Here is a 21,112-nt window from a genome sequence, read left to right as displayed (position 1 = left end):
GATCAAGTATAGCAGGGATTGTGGGGCTGGCGCGGGATCGGGCAGTGTTTCGTTCTGCTGTGCATGGGGTCGCTATGAGTCGGAAACGACTCAACAACACTTAACAACAACAACACAACAGAAGAAGATCACATGTTGGATTTTTACATGTTGTTCACAGTATTAGAGTCTTTAGTCCAAGCACAAATACATCCATGACAGAACATCCTTAAAGGCATTTGTCAATTTTTCTTTCATTATTTTGTATTTTTTCTTATTTCATTTGGTAAAAAACAAAGAAGATATTTTAGCGTGTTGGGTGTTAAAGGGGAGTTTTTAAAAAGGACATGACTAATTAGTGTTATAAAGTTAAAACCAAAACCTGGTGCTGTCTGAGTCAGTTCCAACTCATAGCAACCCTTATAGGACAGAATAGAACTGCCCCATAGGGTTTCTAAGGCTGTAATCTTTATAGAAGCAGACAGCCACATCTTTCTTCTTGTGGAAGTGGCTGGTGATTTCAAACTGCCAGTCTTTCAATTAGCAGCCCAGCTCTTAACCACTGCGCTACTAGGACTCCTTGTGCAGAGTCTGGGGCAGAAGTGAGGGAGAAAGGTTACGTGCAGAGAACAGGAATGGAAAGATTAAACCCAGAGTTTTTTAGCTGGCGTACCTTTCATTACGGATACCCTGCTCTCTAAGAATATACTGTACTTCACTTTATATCTTAGATTTGTTAAATTCAAATCAAATACTCACGAATTATATTTTAACCTCCAAGGTTGTTTTCTGTTTGTTATAGTTTGATAACTTTTTTGCAAAATGAAGTCTTTTGTAATGTTTTGTCAGATTTTTCTATAGATGATTTTGGAAAATGATTTTTCTATATGAAATTGGAATTTTGCTAGGCTAAAGAAAATGTCATGTAACCTTCAGTGATATTTAATGTCTGAGCAACTCTAGCCCATTCTCTGCTTTGTGACTAGAGGGGGCATCATCACAAAGCATGTTGGCACTAGACAGACAGACCATCAACTATGTTGTCAAGATGTCATCTACTGTTCTAATGAAGGCTTTGCCAATGATTATGCCAAAAAGCAAAAAAGATAGTGTGGTTTAACAGATAATCACCAAATATTTAATGTCTATGTTGTATAGGAAGGAACATTTGAGCTGTCTTAGATTATTTTGACTTTATTTTATTTCAGGTCCAAAGTATACTTTTACTCTCATCTCTAGTTAGTTAATTAAAAATAATCATTATATTATTGGTGACTTACCCCAGTTTTCAACCACTTTGGTCATGTTGTCAGAAGGGGCCATTCCCTGGAGAAGGATATCATGCTAGGTAAAGTGGAGGGTCAGTGAAAAAGGGGAAGGCCCTCAACAACATGGATTGACACAGTGGCTGCAACGATAGGCTCAGGTATAGCAGGGATTATGAGGCTGGCACAGGAGTGGGCAGTGTTTCATTCTGTTTTATATAGGGTCGCTGTGAATTGGAGATGACTCAGTGGCACCTAACAACTAACTACAACTACCTCAATTTAATAATAAAACATTTCTTCATTTGATTAGCTTCTGGATATTTCAGCAGTAGCTCATTTCAGGCAAGTTAAAATAGGTTGATTTCCATGTTATTTCTGTTAACCATCTGTTTGGAAACTAGCTAGCTGCCTTTTTAATTATTGAAAATATTTATTGAGGTAAAATTTATGTAACATAAAACTATCCATTTTAAAGTGAACAATTCAGTGGCATTTGGTATATTCACAGTGTTAGGCAACTACTACTTTTATCTCATGAAAATATTTGTATCATGTCAAAGTAAAACCCCTTACCTGTGAAACAGTCACTGCCTATTTCCTCTCCCCACAGCCTCTGGCAATCTGCATTCTGTCTCTATAGATTTATCTCTTCTGGATGTTTCATATAAATGGGATCATAAAATATGTGACCTTGTATCTGGCTTTCACTTAGCATAATGTTTTAGAGATTGATATGTGCATATATCAGTTCTTCGTGCCTTTTCCCTTTTTTCTTTTTTTAACTTTTTGTGATTAGGGTGAAAGTTTATAGAGAAAAGTTCATTTATCATTCAACAGTTCATACATGTTTCGTTTCGTTTCATTGATTGCAGTCTCCACGATGCAACAGCTCTTTCCACTTCCTCCTTTTCTCTGTGTCCTTCTTCCCTATGCGTTCCTGGCCTGTGAGCTTTCTCTCTATGCAAATACTGACCTTCTGATCTCCCTTGATTCATTGTTCTAAGAAGTACACCTACCTAATGTAATTGTTCACCTCATAGGCCTGTCTATGAGATTTTATACTGTTCTGAAGTACTAAGTTGTTTGCATATTTTCATTTAACATTCATCCAACAGATGGTTATTTGGCACCTGCTGTTTGACAGGCAGCATTCTAAGTGCCTGAGGTACATTAGTGAAGAAAACAGATTCTTACCCTCCAGGAGCCAACATTCTAGTGAGTCCAAGGGAACGTGGTAGGATTTGGAGTGAGGGATAGATCATGTACAGCCTCCTAAGATTTTAAGGAATCTGAATGAATGAAGTTACATTTGCAGAGTTTTGAACAAGGGAGTGATAGGATCTGGCAAAATGTTTAAAGAATTACTCTGATGTTTGTTGAGAATAGACTGTTTAGAGGGCAAGTATGAAAGCCAAGATTCCTCTTAGGAGCTTTTGCAGTCGTCCTGATGAGAGATGGTGGTTCAAACTGAGGTGTAAGTGGTAGTGGTAACAGAAAGCAGTTGGATTTGGATTTATTTTGAAGGTAAAGTCAATAGTACTCCTAATGGATTAGGTATTACATATAGGAGATGAGAGAAAGAAAGCAGGCAAGGATGACTTTTAAAAAGAGATAGCAGTGATCCAAGAAGTGATTGTGATATATTAACATGCAACATTGTCACCCATGGGGCTGAGTGACTGAGGTTTAAATGAAGAATACTTGTTCATCCTTCAGAAGATGAAGCATATTGCACAGAGTAACACACTCTGTTTTCCTTTGCTGCATATAAGGAAATTTATTCTATACATTTATTATTGAACTTTTAGACTTTATCCCATCCAAAATTGGGATTTTAACATTTTAGAGCAACTACTGCCCATGGGCCAAGTATGTCCCTCTTCCTCCCCACCTGTTTTTGTTTGTTTGTTTGTTTTGTATTGTTAAATGAAGTTTTATTGAGATATAAGCATATGCTTTTTTTTTAACATATTGTCTAAGGCTGCTGCTCGATTCAGTACCAGAATGAAGAGTGGCAGAGTTGAGTAATTGTGAGACATTGTATGGCCATAAAAACTTTTGTAGAAAAACTTTGCCAACCCTTGTTCTAGAGGCACCTTCTTGGAAACGGTTTAATTCTTCTTTGATACTGTTTTGTTCCTTTTTTTCATTTTTTAAACCTGCTAACAGTTCAGTCCAGGTTCTGAAAACATGTCTTTGTGTTTGCCCACCACCTTTAATTTATATTTCCCAGACTGTCAAAGAAGACACATAGGAAAACTAAAACATTTTAATATATATTCTTTTATGTTCTTGTGTTTCATTTTTTTTTATACTGCCCCTATATGAGCATCTGTGTCTTGTTTTGACCACTAATGACAGGTATATTTATATGAATGTATGATTTACTTCACATTTGAAATAATCTCATGTCTTTGAAGAGTTTATCATAAATAAACTGCACACACATCACACACACGCACATACATGCATATATGCATATATTTTGGAAAGTTTCTTTTAACAGAGAATTCATAGCTTAGATTTTTTTTAAAAATGTATATTTTGTGAATCCCTGGGTGACACAAAAGGCTAACAGACTTGGCTATTAACATCCGTCCAGAGGCCCCTTGGAAGAAAGGCTGGGAAATCTACATCCTAAAAGCTCAGCCATTGAAACCCTGTGGAGCACATTCTCCTGTGACACAAGTGAGCTCTCCTTCAGTCATAACCAATTAGGTGAGAACTGAGGATGAGGTTATCTTCACATGTCAGTTAAATGGTTATTTAATATTGATAATAACAAAATTATCATAATTAAAATATAAAAGTTTTATTATAAAGCTTTCTTAAGTGGCATCAAGTTAGTTGTATACACAGTTAAAATCATGAATTAAAACAATTAGAGGAAAAACATTCTGAATTATAGAATACTTTAGGAGAAGTGATGTTTTGGCTCTTTTACACAGAATGGATTTAAATATGTGAGAGAACTGAGGTCAGTTAATAAAAATTCATATTTATATAATATTGTTTTAGATATTTAATTGTATTGGATGATAATAATTATTGGGGCTGAGAAATTGAAGGCACATGAATAAAACATTAATCTTTAAGTTTCTTTAGAATTACAGTTTTTTGTGTGTGGATTCAATTCCAGACCTGAAAGGCAGCTAGGGGCCATGGTCTCAGTAGTTTCACCAGGCTCTATCGGACCAGCAAACCTGGTCCCTTGTTTTTTCCTAAATGATTTTGAGTTTTGTTCCACATTGTTCTCCCTCTCTATCCAGGATCTCCTACAGAGATCCCCCTCTGAGTGGTTGACAGTGGTAGCCGGGTACCAGTTCTTCTGGTCTCATAGTGGTATAGGCTGAGGATCGCATGGTGTACCAGTTGCTTGGACTAGTTGTTTCCATGAGTCTTTGGTTTTCTTCATTCTTCTTTGCTCTGGATGAGGAGAGACATATCGTTGCATCTAGATGGCTGCTTGCAAGCTTTTAAGATCCTAGTCGCTACTCGCCGACGTAGGAGGTGGAACAATGTTTTGTGTAGCATGTTATGCCAATTGAGCTTAATGTCCCCTGTGACTATCGTCCCGAGCCCACAGGTCCAACTGCTCACTCTTGCTGGGTAGCTGGGTGTGGCCAAGAAGTGACTACAACCTTGTTCCTTGTTAGCTCTGCTATATACCTAGGAATTGTTACAGAATATAGAAACAATAGAAACATTGTCTGCCAACCCTATACCTGGTCTTGGGCACACTCCCCCCTGCATAGACATACCTAATAGTTCTGCCTGTTCACTCATCTATCTACCTGTATACCCATGTTTGCTTTCACTGACAGCGTAGTACTGTGTGTTCAAAGGATTCATCTTTGTTGTCTGTACCTCCCGCGTACCTCTCTATGTCTTCTTCCTCAATCCCACCATGTTGATCAGTCACATTTGGTACATGGCCCTTCTCTTCATCCAAATCAATACTTATCTCTACCTAACAGTGTTCCCTTCCCTCCCCTACCACCTCCGGTAACTAACAAAGAAAATTTCCTTCCATGTATCAACCTTTCCTTGACTTTTGACAATAACGGACTAATATAATAGTTGTCCTTCTGTGACTTATTTCACTCAGCATAATGTCCTCCAAGTTCATCCACGTTATGCGGTGTTTTGCAGATTCTACATTATTTAGCGTTGCATAGTATTCCATTGTGAGTATGTACCACAGTTTGGTTATCCATTCCTCAGTTGATGGACACCTAGGTTGTTTACATCTTTTGGCTGTTGCAAATAGTGCTGTGATGAACATGGGTGTGCATATGTCTGTTCTTGTCATGGCTCTCACTTCTTTAGGATATATACCTAGTAATGGAATGGCTGGGTCAAATGGTATTTCTGATTCCAACTTTTTAAGAAATCACCATACTGCTTTCCACAGTGGTGTACCATTTTACAGTCCCACCAGCAGTGTATGAAAGTCCTAATCTCTCTGCATCCTTGCCAGCATTTGTTACTTTCTGTCTTACTGAACTTTGCTATTAGTGCTGGGGCAGGATGGTGTCTAATTCTTGTTGTGATTTGCATCTCACAAATGGCTAATGATCATGAGCATTTCCTCATGTTTGTTGGCTGCCTAAGATCCTGCTTGGTGAAGTGTCTATTCAGTGCCTTCTGCCCATTTTTTTAATTGCATTAATTGTCTTTTTGTTACTGAGGTATTGGAGTTTTCTATAAATTCTAGGGATTAATGTTCCCTTGTCAATGTTCCCTTGTCAGATATGTCATTGCCAAATATTTTTTCCCAATCTGTAGGTTCTCTTTTGACTCTTTTGGAGAAGTCTTTAAAGCACATAAAAATTTAATTTTTAGGAGATCCCATTCATCTAGTTTCTCTTCTGCTGTTTGTGCATTTTGGGTTATGCTTGATAGTCTGTTTATTTACCAGAGCTCCTATGCCCCTAAATTTGCCCCTTGTTTTTCCTTGAGGAACTTTATAGTTTTAGGTTTCCCATTTAAGTCTTTGATCCATCTGGAGTTATTTTTTGTGTGTGGTATGAGGTACAGATCTTGTTTCATTTTTCTGCAAATGGATCTCCAGTTTTTCCAGCACCATTTATTAAATAAACATTCTCTTCTCCCATTTAATGGGTTTTAGTGGCCCTTTGTCAAAGATCAGCAGGCCATAGGTCAATGGATCTATTTCTGGGTTCTCAATTCTATTCCATTGGTGTGTGTGTCTGTCATTGTACCAATATCAGGCAGTTTTTGACTACTGTGGCTGTATAGTAGGTTTTGAGATCCAGCAGTGTGAGACCTCCTATTTTGTTCTTCTTTTTCAATAGTGCTTTGCTTATCTGAGGTAATTGAGATATTCACATACCATAATAGTCACCCACTTCATGTATACAATTCATGATTTTTTAGCATATTCAGAATTGTGCAACCATCACCACAATCAAATTTAGAACATTTACATCACTCCAGAAAGAAAACCGTACCCTTTAGCTGTCACCTCCCAACCCTTCATTCCCACCCCACCCCCAGCAACAGAAACCATTTGTCTACTACAGATCTGCTTACTCTGAACATTTCATATAAATGGAATCATACAATAGGTACTCTTGTGTCTAGTTTCTTTCACTTAGCACAATCCATGTTGTAACATCAACAAGTACTTCATTCCTTTTTCTAGACAAACAATATTCCATTATATGGATATACAACATATTGTTTATCCATTCATCAGATAATAGACATTTGGGTTTTTTTACTTTTTGGCTATTATGAAGAATGCTGCTATGAACATTTCTTGTACAAGTTTTTGTACAGACATATGTTTTTATTTCTCTTGGGTGACTAACTAGGACTGGAATTGCTGGGTTTTTGGTAATTCTGTGTTAAGCTTTTTAAAGAACTGTCAAACTATTAATTCTGCATTACTTTGTTACTGCTATTGCTGGACTGAGAGGTATTCATTGATATAGCAGAGTATACTTGAAACTCCTAATTAAATGTAGCTCATCATCCTGAGCCATCAAATTTCTTTATTTTGAGGGACTGCTAATTAATTTAACTGGTGAATGATTTTAAATAATAATTTTTACTAAAACAAATAGATGCATAATGTAGTTGAATGTCATAGAAGACTTCAGAGATCTTTTAAGCTTGGATGTGTCATTAGAACTACCGGAGGTATAATTGCACCAACCTCTGCTCATGAGTGAAATGTGGAAAAGTCTGAGAAACATTGGAAAGCAAAATAAAATTTTTAAATATTTTGTGGTTCTTCAATAGTATGAAATAAAGTGATGAAAATATCAGTGTGCCTTATAAGATAGATGATAACACACACTTATTTTTCACTTTAAGGATTCCATAGCTAATTAATCACTTTGGCTTATCAGTAAACTATATTCTGACTATTGATGTGAAAATTATTCTAAATAGGATTTGATCATTGAACTCTGTTGCTTTTTTCCCCCTCCCCAGGTGCAGTACATAAGGCATCTAAAAAAGTAGAAATGCATGTTTATAGCAAGAGGTTGGAGATCATGCTCCAGTAAGTTTTCCATCCATTTTTGCTTAGCAGGGGGTAGTAAGGAAGAAGTCCTGGATTCAATTCTAGGCCAGTCACTGACTTCAGATAAGGTCAGTTAACCACTCCAGGGGCCTGTTTTACTACCAGGAAAGAGAGCAATTTGAACTGAGTTACTCTCAGATCCCTTCCAGCTATATACTTTAGCTAGTTCCAAGTACATATGACTTGATGTAAGTCATTTCTCCATGAAATAAATTTAAAATAGAGTCCCAGGAAAAAGAAGGACTGTTGATGTACAGGGAGACAACTCAGGGGGCAAGGGTGCGTGGAGGGATGGACACAGGGAAGAGGTGACTGTTGGGAAGAAGTGGGAGGGGAACTGTTGCATTGTGGTGAATTGTGGTCAATGTCATGAGACAAAGTGTATGTGAACTGCTGTATGAAAAGTGAATTTGCTCTGTAAACTTTGACCCAAATCACAATAAAAAAAAATTTAAAAGAAAAAAGAGTCAAGGGGGGAAAAATAGAGTCCCAGGATGTTTTTACATGGGATGACATATTCTCCAAAGATAAAACATTGTTATCAAGGACAGGTTTTAAAATTTTAGCCTAATGTTACTGTTAAAAAATTGATTTACTTACTTATTACTGTTTAAATGAATTGTTTAAGAATGATTTTCTTCTAGATTCTTCTCAGATAGTAAATCTGTGGACTATGAATTACCTTTAAAGTCAGTGTTTTTCTAAACACTAAATATTAGGTCTTACCTATTTCCTCAAGTATTCTTTGAGCCTGATTTAGGAATGCTTTTCCAAATGAAATAATCATATAAAACTGCTTTGTGGTGTATAATTGTAAATAAGCTTATATATTACACCAGAAAAAAAAGGAAAAATAAAAAGATTTGTATTTAGTTTTTATAATTTCAGTGTCTAACACAATGCTTTATATGTAGTATTCTCTCAAAAAAATACATGTTGAATAAATGACCACTTCTATTTTTTAAATTAAAAGTTATTTAATTGGACAGCTTTAGCAAAATAAGGTATTACTCATGTTTGGGAGACTTTTATGTTAATATATCTGCTGCCTCCTTCCTTCCCCTAAATTTCAAACCTCATAATTTATCCTTTTTAAAGCAGCCCTTAGCTGCTTTTTTCAAATGGATAACCAAAACTCACTGCCATTGAATCAGATCTGACTGACAGCAACCCCTCCTTCGGTTTCCTAGGCGGTATCTCTATGGAAATAGATTGCCTAGTCTTCCTTCCAAAGAGTGACTAGAGGAGTGACTGGTGGGTTTCAACAGTCACCCTTCTGGTTAGCAGTCACATGCCTTAGGCACTATGCCACCAGAGCTCCTTTTAAGGTGGATGGTAGGCTTTAAATAATGACTTTGCTTACAGAGAGGCTGTTTTGGTTACCTAGTGCCACTCTGACAGAAGATACCATAAATGGGATGGGTTTAACGAACAGGAGCTTATTCTTACAATTTTTGGAGGCTAGAAGTCTGAGTTCCAAGTGCCAGGCTCTAGGGGCTGTGTGAAAGCCCTTGACCTTGGGCTTCATCTCAGCCTCTTGCTCCCAGCCCACTGAAGCTAGAGGCATCTCTTCACTTGGGCAGCTACTGGCTGCTGAGGCTAACAAGCCCAAGGTTGTCAAATGAAATGGCACAGTCCCAATGTTACCAAATCACACAGCAGACCATTGGTTCAAGTCCACTGAAAGTCCCAAGATCGGCAGAGCATGGCAGGCTGCTGAGCAACGACTCAGCTACATGCAGGCTTCAAGCGTGCCATAAGCTGGAGACCATTCCCAAAGCTGCCGCTTACATACAGGAAGCAGACTACATTCCTAAAGCAGCTACTCAGTTGCTCCAATAGATTCCACCATGAAGTTAATTACCAATCTCACCGTGGGGAATACTACATCCAGCTGCCCAGCCACTCAACCAGGCCCAGCCAAGTTGACACACAAACTTAACTACCACAGAGGCTATCACACATCTTCAGACAAGTGTTCTTATCATTTTGTTTTAAAAATTGTCCTTTGTAATACAAAGTAAAATCCAGCTCACAATACAGAAATAATAATTTCCATTTAAAAGGCAGCAGATTCTGTTGGTTCCTAGCCCCATGGCTCTAATAGCCCCTCGTTCTATTACTATCTTTCTGCAGAGGGTATTTCTGAAAGCCTTACCTGCTTTCAGTTTTAGAATCTGAGTATTGTAATCATTTTTAGCTCATTGACCCATTTGACAGTCTGGTTAAGAGTTGTGGAACTTACCCCTGAAGGGGATGGAAACAGACATGTACATAAAATTTGATGTAGGATTTCAGGAAATTAACCCCCTGCAAGACTCTCCTGGGACCCTAGGTTAAAATGCCATGCTGTAGGAGGTAGGGTATCAGTACCATCCTGTGACTATCTAGGAAATATAGCTAGAACAGTTCTGCTTTTGGGCTTTAAAAGAACAGAAGAATTGTGTTCACTAAAATACTTACATTTTCTTCTGGTCCTGCATTGGTAGTTGTGGAATGAAATTTTACAGTCAACAGCTATTCACTTTAAGCCATGCCACAGGGAACCTACAAGAGGTTGCTAACCCTTCTACTTTACTTTTCCCTCTGGCTTTCTTCCCCTAATCCTTCTTACATCTCTACCACCCCCACCTCCATCTCTTTCCCCTCCCACTCACACAGACACATACACACACTTAAACTATTAGAAACGAATATGAGAAAAAGAGCCAAAGCTTACATTGACCTCAGGAATGCAAGTTACCAGTGTGTTTAGTTTCCAGTTGATCAGAATCTAAAATATACAGCTGCTTTCCCCAGTCATTCAGGTCCTTATGATTACATCAGAGTTAATGTATTCATTTCTTTAGCATCACCAATAGTTGATTACATGAAAATGAAACCTTTTTTCTTACCCTTTTGAATATATCTCTGTATTTAAAATACAACAATTTTCTATAGTACTAGGTTACCCAGTAATAGGTTACCATAGTAGGAAGTTATCCAGCCAAGTTTATACAAATGTATTTATTAACATTAGCTACCTAAAAGAACAAGTATGTTGTCCTACCCTAACCCCAGTTTAATAATACATTGTCAGTTCTTGACAGTCTAAAAAATCTTTTATAGATTTTATAGGTTGGTTGATTAACTTTTCTTACCTGCTTCTACCATACTGATTGTTCTGCTGCTTTTGAATACCTCTTAAGTGATGGGGAATAATGTTGAAATTAATGATTAAACTGGAACTTCTCAATGACAGATGGTGTTGTATTGATTTCCCTAGCACAGCACCTAGCGCAACACGTGGTGCATAGGAGAAGTTCAATAAATGCTGAGTTTAACTCATAGTAGACCTTTAGAATTGATCAAAAAGAGGGGACAGCTAGATAGATAGAGTGGACTTCAGAGCCAGTTAAGCCCAGAAACCTGGATTTAAATATCAGCTCTACTCTGTACTAGCCAGGGGGCTTCAAGCACATCACTTATCTATGTCTTGTTTTCCTCATGAGTACAAAGGAGATCCTTACCAAAATTATTTTAAGTTAAGATAATGTCTATAAAGTGGCTAGCACAGTGCCTGCTGAATAGACCATTCTTTAAAAATGCTTTCATAAAAGTATTTTACTTGTTTTATAAAGGAAATTAAATGTAGCAAGGTAAATAATTAAGAAGTGTATCTTGGTGTAGATATAAGTATATAATTTGCATTCTGTTTCAAAACTAGGACCTGTCTTCATTTTAATCCCCCATTTATGTGGAATATATTTTCTAATATTGCATCTTTGTTTATTTTAAGAGACATATTTGGAGAAGACTGTGTAAGTGTAAAAGATGGCTCTATTCTTAGTGTCACAGTGGATGGGAAAACTGCAAATATAAACTTGGATACACGGGTATGTTTCTTCTTACCTTTCAGGAAATACGGAAAATAAAGTGAAGGAATAATCAATCTATGATCCCATACCTAACTGGTTACTTCTGCATTTTGACATTTCCTTCCAGGTTTTCCTCTATTTATTCCCCCACATAGTAGTATATATGAAGTTTGGCATCCTGTGCTTTTTATTTATCATTTCATCATAAGTGCTTTTCCATGTTGCTGCATAATACACATTTTTATATTCCATTGTTTTTGTTTTCTATTGTTGTTGTTGTTGTTATGTGCCGTCGAGTCAGCCCTGACTCATAGCGACCCCTCCTTGGGTTTCCGAGGCAGTATCACTACGGAAGTAGGATTGCCCAACCTTCCTTCCGAGGAGTGGCTGGTGGGTTTGAACCGCCAGCCTTCTGGTTAGCAGTCAAGTGCCTTAGCCACTATAATTTACTTCAACATTTCTGGTTTGGCATCTAATTGATTCCAGTTTTTTTCATAGAAGCTGCTGTTCTGTTTGTACAAATAAGATACAAGTGACAAAAACAAAGGATTATAGAGTGTGGGCCTATTCTTGTCTCACACTAGTAGTTCTGACATCATTATTTCCCATGTATAAATGATAGCATAGTGCCTAAGGCAGTTGACTGCTAATCAGAAAGCTGGAGGTTCAAACCCACCAGCCACTCCTCGGAAGGAAGGTTGGGCAATCTATTTCCATAGTGAGACTGCCTCGGAAACCCAAGGAGGGGTCGCTATGAGTCGCGTCTGACTCGACAGTACATAATAACAACAAATGAAAATCTTCATTGCAAGGTTGTTTTTGAAGATTAAAGCCAAATCCACTGCCACTGAATTGATGCCAAGTCATAGCAACCCTATAGGACAGAGTAGAACTGACTTTCCAAGGCTGTAAATCTTTATGGAAGCAGACTGTCTTATCTTTCTCCCATGGAGTCGCTAGTGGGTTCAAACTGCCAACCTTTTGGTTAGCAGCTGATTACTTTAACCACTGTACCACCAGAGCTCCTTTAAGATTAGAACAGTTCTAAACAAATAACATATGTTTTCAATTGTTTTGAGAAAACACTAGATTATTTTTCATTTTTAACCTCAGGAAAATAGGCTAAAGACATGAACAAATAATTCACTAGAGAATATAGATAACCAATACACTTATGAAACAGATATTCAGAGCCACTAATAATTAGAGAAAATACAAATTTACAGTATGGAATATAAGTTTGCTAATCATATTACAAAGATTAAGAAGAGTGATATGACCCAGTGATGGTGAAAAGATAAGGCAACAGCTATGCTTGTGTGCAGCTGGAGGGAGTATAAGTTAAGTGATACATTGTTTCTGTAAGGCAGTTTGGTGATATGCATCAAAAGTCTTAAGAAGGTGAATACCTTTAACCCACAATTCCACCAAATTTAACTGGAGAAAATAATAATTAGATAAGTGAGCAAGGATGTCTATTTTTAGCATTGATTGTAACAGCAAAAAAAATTATAAGAAATATATAGAATAGTAAGGAATATTATGTAACTGTATAAATAAATTATATAATATATCCTTCTGAGGGAGCTCTGGTAGCATAGTGGCTAAGGCACTTGACTGCTAACCAGAAGGCTGGCGGTTCAAACCCACCAGCCACTCCTCGGAAGGAAGATGGGGCAATCTACTTCCGTAGTGATACTGCCTTGGAAACCCAAGGAGGGGTCGCTATGAGTCGGGGCCGACTCGACGGCACATAACAACAACAACAACATATCCTTCTGAAGGAGCTGTCGTGGCACAATGGTTAAAATACATGACTGCTGAAAGGTTAGTGGTTCTAACCTGCCAGGGCTCCATGGGAGAAAGATGTGAAAGTCTGCTTACATAAGGATGTATAGCCATGGAAACCCTATGAGCCAGTTCTACTCTGCCTTATAGGGATGCTATGAGTCTGAATTGACTCAACGGCAATGGCTTTGGTTTGGTTTATGCCCTTCTACATGGAACATTATATATACATATAGCCGTGAAGTATGATGATGTGTATTAATGTGCAGAGTTCTCCACTGTACATTGTTGAATAGGAAAAAAACAACTTAAAATACAGCTCATATCAGATTTTTTCATTTTCAAAAAATATATATGTATAGATAAAAGTCTAGCAGGTTGTACCCTGAAATGCTTATAGTAGTTAGTTTTAGGTCATAGAATCAAGGGTGTTCTTTTTTTCCTAAAATGTAGATGGGGCATGTTTATGGTATAATAAGTATTTTTTTTAAGTACATAATGTTGGGGAAGATGGCGGAATAGGAAAACAAGCTACACAGACCCTCTTCAACAAAGAAAAGAGAAACCAATTGACACAGATACAGAAGATAATCCTGGAGCCCTGAGCTTTGAAGGGAAGGATACAGAAATGGATTAAACATCAACTAGTAGAAGAACCTGGATGAAAACAGTGAATAAGGAGACAAACAGAGCTGTGGACTGTCAGCTGTCTTGATGGCATGGAGAGCCTGAATATTTCCAAGTGGTGGTAGGACCTGAGAATTAACCTAAAAATTGGCTCTGCTTGCCAAGGGTTGCGTGGCTGTGCTGGTGGCTGATGACTAAAAACAGAAACAGCAAAGAAGGGGAAAAACTGAGCTGTAGATTTTTGGCTGTCCGGAGGGTGCAACCATTTTGCATGTTTATAAGCACTGGACATTTTGGATATTTAAAGTGACAGCATTCTTGTTCAGATTCCAGGGACCTAAAAATAGGCTCTACTTTGCCAAAGATAGCATGAACATACAGGTGGCTGACGACTGGAGAGTAGACAAGTGGTGAGTGCCTAAGTGCTGCCAACTAGTGAATAGAGGAGCACAGTACCTTACTCATATAACACCAAAGAAAACAAAAATCTTCAGCAAGTCACTTCAGCATACAATCACCAATTAAATATAAACACAAAACGTCACAATGTGTTGGAGAAAACAGACCATCACATTCCACACAAAGAAGCAAGATAAAACAGGAAAAACAAGGGACCAGGATAGAGACCTAGAACACATCCCTGAGGAAGAAGCAGCATTGAAATTCCCTGATAAGGAATTCAAAAGAATTATATTTAGATACCTTCATGGATTGAGAGACAGATCAAAGGAAACACTGACAAAATTGAGGAAAACACAGAGAAAACTCTAGAACAATTTCAGAAGACAATACAAAAACAAAATGACAAAATAAATGAAAAATTAGAAATGGTACAAAATCTACATTTAGAAATCCTGAAGATTAATACCAAGATTTCAGAAATAGACAACATATTGAACAGGCAAAGGAGTAGAACTGAACTGAATCAATGGAAGACAGAATTAGTGAGATGGAAGACAAATACCTCAATAATTCTTTGGATATGGATCAATCAGAAAAAAGATCAAAACAAGAGGAATAATATGCATGTAATAGGAATTCTAAAACAGCAAGAAACAAATAAGACCACAGAGAAAACTGTCAAAGATTTGTTGGAAGAGAATTTCCCTGATATGATGAAAGAAGAGAATATATTCATTCAAGAAGTCCAACAAATCTCAAACAGGATGGAACCCAAAAGAAAATAACCAAGACATATCATCATTAAACTCATCAAAACCAAAGACAAAGAATCCTGAAAGCAGCACAGAAAAAACAAAAAGTTACATACAAAGGACAACCAACAAGACTAAGCTTTGATTTCTCAGCAGAAATAGTGCAGGCAAGAAAGCAATGAAATGATATATATATATAAAATCGTGAAAGAAAAGAATTTCCAACCAAGAATTATATACCCAGCAAAACTGTCTCTCAAATATGATGGTGAAATTAGGATATTTCCAAATAAGCGGAAATTTGTTAAAACTAGACCAACTTACAAGATTGTAACTAGGGAATGAGAAACATCGTTGGCAAATGAGAACAACTACAAACCAAAAAGAGGGCGAAAACAGTGTAGTTGCAGAAGTTTTAAATGGTGAGGAACTCAAGACAACTGCAAGACAGAATGGACTATTCTAAACTTGGGAAGAAAATTATAAATCACAGGGTAACCTCAAAGAAAAATGATAAACCTTCACATCAAAATAAAAAGGATAAGCATAAATATTTAGCACATACTAAAACAATAGTAATGAAGGAGGTGATAACACGATTTATAAAGAAAACAAACTCAGCACAGAAAATTACATGGAACAAAGAAATCAGTAACATTACAAAAAAACACACAACAAAATGACAGACACCAATTCATACTTGTCGATAATTACACTGAATGTCAATCGATTAAATGCACCACTCAAGAGACGGACAGTTGCAGACTGGATAAAAAAACATAACTTATCAGTATGCTGTCTACAAGAGACACACCTTAAAGAGACACAGATTGAAAATCAAAGGTTGGAAAAAGATGTATCAAGGAAATGGCAACCATAAAAGAGCAGGAGTGGCAATATTAATCTCTGATAAAATTGACTTTAAGACAAAAACTACAGTAAGAGACAAGGAAGGACATTGTATAATGATTAAAGGATCACTTGAACAAGAGGACATAACCATAATAAATAACTATGCACCCAGTGAAAGAGCCTCAAAATACATAAATTAGACTTTAACAGAATTGAAAAGACAAATAGATGACTCCACAGTCATAGTAGGAGACTTTAATACACCACTTTCAATGAAAGATAGAACAACCAGAAAGAAACTCAACAATGACACAGAAGAACTAAACAATACAATCCACCAACTTGACCTTATAGACATCTACAGAACATTTCACCCAACAACAGCCACAATATACATTCTTTTCCAGTGCACATGGAACATTCTCCAGGATAGACCATATGATAGACCACAAAGGAAGCCATATTTAATTTAAAAACATTGAAATACTGCAAAGCATATTCTTAGATCCCAATGCTATAAAATTAGAAATCAACAACAGGAAGATCAATGGAAAAAGAGCAAACAGATGGAAACTGAATAACACTCTCCTTTAAAACAACTGGGTAATAGAAGGAATAAAAAAAATGAAATTAAAGAATTCCTTGAATCAAATGAGAATGAAACCACAACATACCAAAATCTTTCTGACACAGCAAAAAGCAGTGATCAGAGGCCAATTTATAACAATAAACGTATACATCAAAAAAGAAAGAGCGAAATATAACACCTTAACCCAACATCTCCAACAATTCAAAAAGAGCAGGAAAAAAAAAAAAAGTATACAGTCACCAGAAGAAAATAAATAAAGATTTGAGCAGAAATCAATGAAAGAGAAAATGGAAAGACAATAGAAAAAATCAACAAGACTAGAAGTTGTTTTTTTGAAAAGATTAATAAAATTAACAAACCACTGGCAAATTTAACAAAGGAAAAGAGGGAGAGAATACAAATAACATGAATAAGAAACAAATCAGGCAATGTCACAGCATGAACCAAAAGAAATTAAAAGGATGATACCAGAATACTATGAAGAACTATACTTCAACAAATTTGGAAATCTAGAAGATATTGATAGATTTCTAGAAACATACTACTTACCTAAACTAACACAGACTGAGGTGGAAAAGTTGAACAGACCCATAACAAAAGAAGAAATTAAACAGGTCATAAAACAAAAAATTTACCAGCAAAAAAAGCCCGGGCCCAGACAGTTTCACTGGACAGTTCTACCAGACATTCAGGGAAGAACTGACATCAATCCTAGTCAATCTATTCCAGAACATAAAAAAGAATGGACTCCTCCTAAATTCATTTTATGAAGCAAGTATAACCTTGATACCAAAACCAGGCAAAGACATCACTCAAAAGGAAAACTACAGACGAGTATCCTTCATGAATATAGATGCAAAAATCTTCAACAAAATCCTAGCCAATAGACTCCTATAAAATATCCAAAAAATAATACATTATGACCAAGTGGGGTTCATACCAAGTATGCAAGGTTGATTCAACATTAGTAAAACAATTAATGTCATCCATCACATAAATAAGACAAAGGGAAAGAATCACATGATCATATCAATCAATGCAAAAAAGGCATTTGGTAAAATCCAACACCAATTCCTGATTAAAAACTCTCCACAAAATAGGAATAGAAGGGATGTTCCTCAATGTAATAAAGGGCATGTATGCAAAACCAACAGCCAACATTATTCTCAATGGAGAGAGACTGAAACCAATCCCCTTGCGAACAGGAACCAGACAAGGATGCCCTCTATCACCACTTCTATTCAACATTGTATTGGAAGTCCTAGTCAGGGCAGTAAGGCAAGCAAGGGAAATAAATCAAAGGCATCTAAATTGGTAAAGAAGAAGTAAAACTATCCCTATTTGCTGAAGGTACGATCCTATACATAGGAAACCCAACCCATTGCCATCAAGTCATTTTCTGACTCATAGTGACCCCTCCTTGGGTTTCTGAGGTGGATCTCTACAGAAGTAGATTGCCCAGTCTTCCTTCTGAGGAGTGGCTGGTGGGTTTGAACCTCCAGCCTTCTGTTTAGCAGTCACGTGCCTTAGGCACTATGCCACCAGAGCTCCCAGGAAACCCAAGAGACTCAGCAAAAAAAAATAAATAACTGGAACTAATTCAGATATTTAGCATAGTGGTGGAATACCGATCAACATGCAAAAATCAGTTGGATTCCTCTACACCAGCAAAGAGATTGCCGAAAAGGAAATAAGGAAATCAATACCATTTATAATAGCTACCAAAAAAATAAAATACTGGGGAATAAATCTCACTAGGGACACAAAGACCTGTACAAAGAAAACTACAAAAGACTACTCAAGAAACCATAAGAGAGCTACATAAATGGAAGAACATACTGTGATTGTGGATAGGAAGACTGAACATTGTAGAAATGTCAGTTGTACCCAAAGCAGTCTATACAATTAATGCAATCCCAATCCAGATGCCATCAACATTCTTTAAGGAATGGAAAAACCAATCACTAATTTTATATGCAATGGATAGAGACCTTAGATAAGCAAAGTGCTGTTGAAGAAGAACAAAGTAGGAGGTCTTACACTCCCCAGTCTCAAAACCTATGATACAGCCACAGCAGTCAGAACAGCCTGGTATTAGTACAACAACCGACACATAGACTAGTGGAACAGAGCTGAAAACCCAGAAATAGATCATCCATCTATGGATAAGTTATCTTTGACAAAGGGCTGAAATCTATTAAATGAGGAAGAAATAGTCCCTTTAACAAATGGTACTGGCAAAACTGGATATCCATTTGCAGAAAAATTAAACAAGATCTGTACCTTACACCATACACAAAAACTGACTCCAGATGGGTCAAAGACTTAAATGTGAAACCTAAAACTATAAGTTCCTGAAGGGAACAGATTTAGGGGCCCTAATTTATGGCATAAACATGCTGTCAAACATAAATGTACAAACAGAAGATAAACTAGATGAATGGGGCCTTCTAAAAATTAAATTTTTATGTGCTTCCAAAGACTTCTCCAAAAGAGTCAAAAGAGAACCTACAGCTTGGGGAAAAAAAAAAAAAAATTCACCAATGACATATCTGACAAGAGACTTCTCTCTAAAATTTATAGAAAACTCCAACACCTCAATAACAAAAAGACAAACAATCCAATTTAAAAAAATGGGCAGAAGACATGAATAGACACTTCACCAAAGAGGATATTCAGGCAGCCAACAAACACATGAAGAAATGTTCACAATCCTTAGCCATTAGAGATGCAAATCGAAACAATGAGATACCCTCTTACCCTAGCACTAATAGCAAAGTTCAACAAGACAGGCAGTAACAAATACTGGCGAGGATGTGGAGAGATTGGGACTCTAATACACGGCTGGTGGGACTGTCAAATGATACAACCATTATGGAAAACAATATGGTGATTCCTTAAAAAGTTGGAATTAGAAATACCATTTAACCCAGCAATCCCATTACTAGGTATATACCCTAAAGAAGTGATAGCCAGGACAAAAACAGATATATGCACAGCCATGTTAATTACAGTACAATTTATAATAGCAAAAAGATGGAAACAACCTAGGTGACCATCAACAGAAGAATGGATAACCAAACTATGGTACATACACACAATGGAATACCGTGCAACACTAAAGAATAACATAGAACATGCAAAACACCACATAACGTGGATGAACTTGGAGGACATATGCTGAGTGAAATAAGTCAATCACAGAAGAACAAATATTGTATTATTTCATTACTATAAAAAGTCAGGAAAGGTTTATATATGGAAGGAAACTTTCTTTCTTTGTTACCAGGTATGGGAGGAGAAGGGAAGGAAGGGAACACTGCAAAAAATTTTAAAAACCCTATAGAGTACAGGGAAGCTCTGGTAGCGTAGTGCCTAAGGCACCTGACTGCTAATCAGAAGGCTGGCACTTCAAACCCACCAGCCACTCCTTGGAAGAAAGGTTGGGCAATCTACTTCCGTAGTGATACTGCCTCAGAAACCCAAGGAGGGGTTGCTATGAGTCGGGTCCGACTCGACGACACATAACAACAACAATAACAACATAGAGCACAGATCTGCTCTGACATATATGGGGTTGCTCTGAGTTGGAATCAACTCAGTGGAAACTGGTTTTTTAATCCACCCATATACCAACCACCTAGATCAAGATATAAAACATAGTCAGTCTCTGAATAAAAGTACATGATTTATAGTTGAGTTTTAAGAAGCAACTATAAGATTATTAGTGAGTGTAAATCAATTAATACAAAGTGTTGAGTAGATTATACCCATTACTAGCTAAGTAATTTGTGTTGTATAGGTTGAATTCCGGAGTCAGCCGCAGGGACCCAGGTAAGGGTGGTAGGAGAGGTTTCTCCTACCTGATTCCTGTGTGTTCCATCTGGTGAAGTCCATGTGTAGAGCTGCCGTTTGTGTTGCTGATGTTTGATGTTGAAACATCAAGTTTGTCAGGGAGACACACTTATCTGTTGGTTTGTCCTACCGTGGTGACATGTTGATGTGAGTTTTGAGGCTGAACCACTGGTGTTTCAAACCTAGCGGGATGCACATGGTGCACAGGTATCAGCCCAGCTTACAGATTGAGACAGACTAGGAGAAGAAAGAGGCCGTCCAAGTCTCAAAGAATTGGCCAGGGAAAACCTTAGGAATAGCAAAGAAACACTGTCTGATACATTACCGCACAACTTTACGAATAGTCCGTTAGGTTAGAAGGCTTTCAAAATAGGACTGGGAAAGAGCTGCATCATCAGAGTAAAACCAGCCTTACTCCTATGGATAATGTAAAGTTTTCGAGACCTCCATTTGCTGATGTGGCACCACTCAAATTGAGGAGAAACAGCTACAGACATCCATTAATCATCAGAACATGGAATGTACGAAGTATGAATCTAGGAAAATTGGAAGTTGTCAAAAAGGAAATGGAACGCATAAAGATTGAT

The 21,112-nt window shown here is 37.2% G+C and overlaps 1 protein-coding gene across 1 annotated transcript in view; it reads left to right on the top strand.

The window, feature by feature from the left end:
* CPSF3 (cleavage and polyadenylation specific factor 3) overlaps window positions 1-21,112 on the top strand; it is an 86,616-nt gene that overhangs the window by 62,584 nt on the left and 2,920 nt on the right. The window contains exons 16-17 of the mRNA XM_007935110.2: window positions 7,713-7,782; window positions 11,582-11,678. Of these exons, the coding sequence (XP_007933301.1) occupies window positions 7,713-7,782; window positions 11,582-11,678 (167 nt within the window). The remainder of the gene's footprint in view (window positions 1-7,712; window positions 7,783-11,581; window positions 11,679-21,112) is intronic.

Source organism: Orycteropus afer, unplaced genomic scaffold (genome assembly GCF_000298275.1).
Source record: "Orycteropus afer afer isolate SDZICR_OR568_19922 unplaced genomic scaffold, OryAfe1.0 scaffold00025, whole genome shotgun sequence".
NCBI classification, from domain to species: domain Eukaryota; kingdom Metazoa; phylum Chordata; class Mammalia; order Tubulidentata; family Orycteropodidae; genus Orycteropus; species Orycteropus afer.
This window is presented reverse-complemented; position numbering and strand designations above follow the sequence as displayed.